Source organism: Glossina fuscipes, unplaced genomic scaffold, assembly GCF_014805625.2.
Source record: "Glossina fuscipes isolate IAEA_lab_2018 unplaced genomic scaffold, Yale_Gfus_2 44376, whole genome shotgun sequence".
NCBI lineage: Eukaryota > Metazoa > Arthropoda > Insecta > Diptera > Glossinidae > Glossina > Glossina fuscipes.
In genome coordinates this window covers 1-3,814 of record NW_023999148.1, presented here as the reverse complement: position 1 = coordinate 3,814, position 3,814 = coordinate 1, and the positions used below count along the sequence as shown (strand labels likewise).

General features: G+C 36.5%; 1 protein-coding gene across 1 annotated transcript; it reads right to left on the bottom strand.

Moving 5' to 3' along the window:
• Positions 1-8: 8 nt before the first annotated feature.
• On the bottom strand, positions 9-3,571 carry LOC119643043 (the record flags this gene model as incomplete). The annotated part of the gene is made up of 3 exons (XM_038042398.1): positions 3,235-3,571; positions 1,935-2,015; positions 9-1,864 (listed from the first exon to the last, which is right to left on the bottom strand). Coding segments are annotated over exons 1-3 (2,157 nt in total), but the record flags the coding sequence as incomplete, so codon positions are not given.
• Positions 3,572-3,814: the final 243 nt, after the last annotated feature.

The following is a 3,814-nucleotide window of genomic DNA, read 5'->3' as shown; positions in this document are numbered from 1 at the left end:
TAGTCATAATTTGCTAATTTATTATGATCACCTTTTACAGCATCGGTTGGTAGGAAGGGTATAATTTTTAAATTTGGTAAGCTAGGCGGTAAAGTGGGCTGAGTATTGTCACCGAAAGGATCTGCCTCTAAAATGGTGGGATTTGTTTTAATAACCAATGGTTTCAAAGTTGTAGCAAAAAGTGACTTAGTAGTAGTGGTAACTTTTAATGAAGTGTCCGTTAAATTCGACGCAAAAGTAATCGGCAATTTGGACGCTGGTGGTGGCAAGGGCTTAAAAGTTGAGTTTACTTTTCCTTTCGTAGAAATCAGTAAAGGTTCTACGGTTAAATTAGCTATTTTTGAATTAATGCGAACGTGAGTTTTCTCTGGTGGTATGGGTTTGAAGAGAGGTAAAGGTTTCGGTGTGGGTAAAGTAATGTATGGCAATGTACTCGCGGTTAGTAACGGTGGTAATTTGTTATTTGGTAAAGTTGTATTCCTAGCGGGTTTTTCTACCGTTAAAATATCGCTTAAACCATCCAGTAAAACAGCCAATAAATCAGGTTTTGTCTCCGGCTTAGGTGTGGTAATATTTTTTAAAATTGGTTTCGATTCCTTTAAGGGTATTATATTAGGTTTTAATGGCTTCGCAACCTTCAATGCATTTAAAGAAGCATTAGATTCACTTTTCAAGTTGCCAGCATTGGCATTAATCTGGAAGATTTCAGTCGCGGATGCCAACTCGACAGGTAATATAGGATTTGTTTGCGTAAAGCTCATCTCTTCGGTAGTGCTTGTCCAAATCCCTGACGCTATTGACGTAGAGGTCTCCGTTGTTGTAAGTATTTCAGTTGTGTTATTAATAAAATCTACCACTTCAGTGGATAGTTTGTCAATGTCAGTTAGAGTGGTGAACTCTAAATCATCCGATTTATAATTTATTGTAGAAGTGGTTATCTTGTTCGCCTCGTCTTCATTCGGTTTCAATAAAATATCCAACCAAGAAAGCTGTTCGTCATTTATTGGTACATTTGATTTATTATTTGGGGAGTTCATGTTATGCATAATTTGTGACGTATTTTGGATTTTATTATTATCATCGGTATCCGTTTCTGAAGATCCTAATAACAAATCCAAAAAACTAATTCCGTTGGTAGTTTGTGTTATTTCTACTGCTACTTCAGTTGTGGTTTGTAAAGGTATGGGTCTAGGTGTCGATTGCAAACCCAATACATCTAAGTCATCTCTTAACATATCATTGCTATTACTATCGATAAACTCTAAACCTTCTCGCAGAGTATCAAAAAAACTTTTCTCCGTTGAGCCAGTAGGTTTACGTAAAAAGCTGTCTTCTTTCATCGGTCTTCTATCGTGCGGATATTGTACCGCAAATTCAGTATTATTTGTGTCGCCATCATTATCTTTACCAAATAATAAAGAAAACAAATTAAATTGCCTTGAATTGTAAGCCCGACGATAATCCCGCTGACTTCCGCAATCGTAACTACTGGGACAACACTGTCCCTTTGGAACAACTGGCATACAGTTGCGTAAAGCTGGTGCGCATTTCTTTGGGGCGCATTTACGTTGACCGCGTATACAAAAACATATATCGCATGGCCTATCAGGATCCGCTTTCATCTTTTGACCTTCAGCATAGAACTGTTGATCCACTGTGCATCCACGATTACGTTGCATGCGTTGAGACATACGAAGATAATGTTTGTTTGAAGTCTTACGATAACGCATTTCCTGCGATGACTTTCCCGTAGATTTAGAACTGCAGTCGTAACGCACCGGGCAACAAGTAGAATCGACAAAGATCGGTTTACAGCCTTCCAGCGGAAGCATACATTTAGGTTTTACACATTTTTCGGTGCCACCTAAAAGAAAGAAAGCCGACAATTTCAGTAAAGGTATATGGAGTATTGCATTACTATTAGTGATGCTTACCAATGCAAAAGCAATAGCTACAAAGGTTTGAAGAAGACATAGCTGAACCAGACTTATAAACCGTGCCGTTCTTAACACAAACTACAAAGTAAACAAATGTTAAAGAAAGTCTTATTGCAATCATATAGTTAGACGTTTGTATTTTTCGGTCTTAGACCAATGGGCTTCCACTACTCAATAAGGAGAGAAACTAACTTATTCGATATATTCTTTTTTTACATCCCTTTCAAAGTTAGAAACGAACAGGAACGATGAACGTATGTCTGATATATGTCAGCCTCGAGTGACTATTTTTTGTTTTCGAAAGTGAAGAAACGGCTAGTTTCGTTTGGATGTTGAGAACCGTGCAAAGAATATTCTTCGGTAATCAATTTTACCAATTACAGAAAACGCTTCATATCCACCTAGCAAACCAAGTGACATAAAGCTTTTGCTAGATATTAGTGACTCTTACAATATTAGAAAAGTGTACTAAAAACATGTTTTTCAAACCTCAATGGCATAAATAATTATTGTGCGTTGACTCGAATTTTTGTTGAGTGTCTAAAGTGAACACTTAGAGTAATATGGAAGTACTTATAGGTTATTCATTGTTCAAACACTATGCATCTTCGGGTCAAGTAAAAATAGCCTGAAAAATCTTTTCACTTAATCGTAAAATGCTCTTTTATTAATGGCCTAAACGACTTTAAGCCAATTTAGGCGTTTTTTCAACTTAGCCCTAATAGCAGTGCGTGGGAAAACATTTGCGACCAAAAACGTTTTTCGATAATGTTGGTGACAACCTCCGGTTGGCAGCTCTACCTTAATCGACGAACGCATGACTTAGCTGACTTAGAATCTGCCTCAGCGACTTTCTTTTTTTAAAACAAATTTAATAATAAAACGAGATACCATCAAAGATCCATCAGATATTAGATCATCCATTAGATATTAGTAAGAGTTCTGCGGACACGAATAATTTTTTAAATATTTAAATTCTCCTTATTTATTGAACACAGGAGTACCTTTGTTATATTAAAAACAATAACTTTAATGAAATTTTTTATTAAGTTTTCGTTTAAAGTAAAACCTGAAGTCTTCACAATCTTTAAATTGCTTATCACGAAAATTATGTTTGGCCTGTGTAGCACGTCCACGTATGACTTTAACCCAATTAGAAGAAAATTAATATAAGATGATTTTTAATTTTTTAATCACAATCATCGCGATTTAACGCACGTTCACATGTAATATAACACATATCTAAAATACTTTAGCTGGTTTATATGCCATAGCCATGCACACAAAGCACACTTACCATACAAATCTGCTTCGGTGTCATCTGCGGAACGACGTTGCAGCATGTTTTCATTGACTACACGATCGATCGATTCACGCTCGTAATGATCCAAATATGCGATAATGCGTCGCGTGGCCGGTATCTTATAGAAGGCATCTAAACGTGCACACGATAGATACGGACAACATGTGTTCTTCTTTTGTACCACAACACAGCCTCGTGGCGGTGGCATCGGCATCTCAGGACAAACCTTTAAACGGCAGACCAGAGTCTTTTTATTGCACTGGCAATTCAGACAATTGGCGGTGGTGGGAACAAGCGATTTATCCGCATACCATGTGCCGTTGTGATGGCAACCTAACAAAATCAAAAGTATACACACACGTATAAATTTATATATATATTTATATATAATATATACACAGACGTATATATGCACAAGCGCATATAAAGAGAAAAGTTTTATTCGTCTGAAAACGAACTTTTGATACCCATCACCTTACCTATATAGTAGTAAAATATTTGGTTAAATGAGATCATGTTAGTAGGTCCATGGGGGTCTTCAATCATTATCATTATATTCTACAATTTACATAAA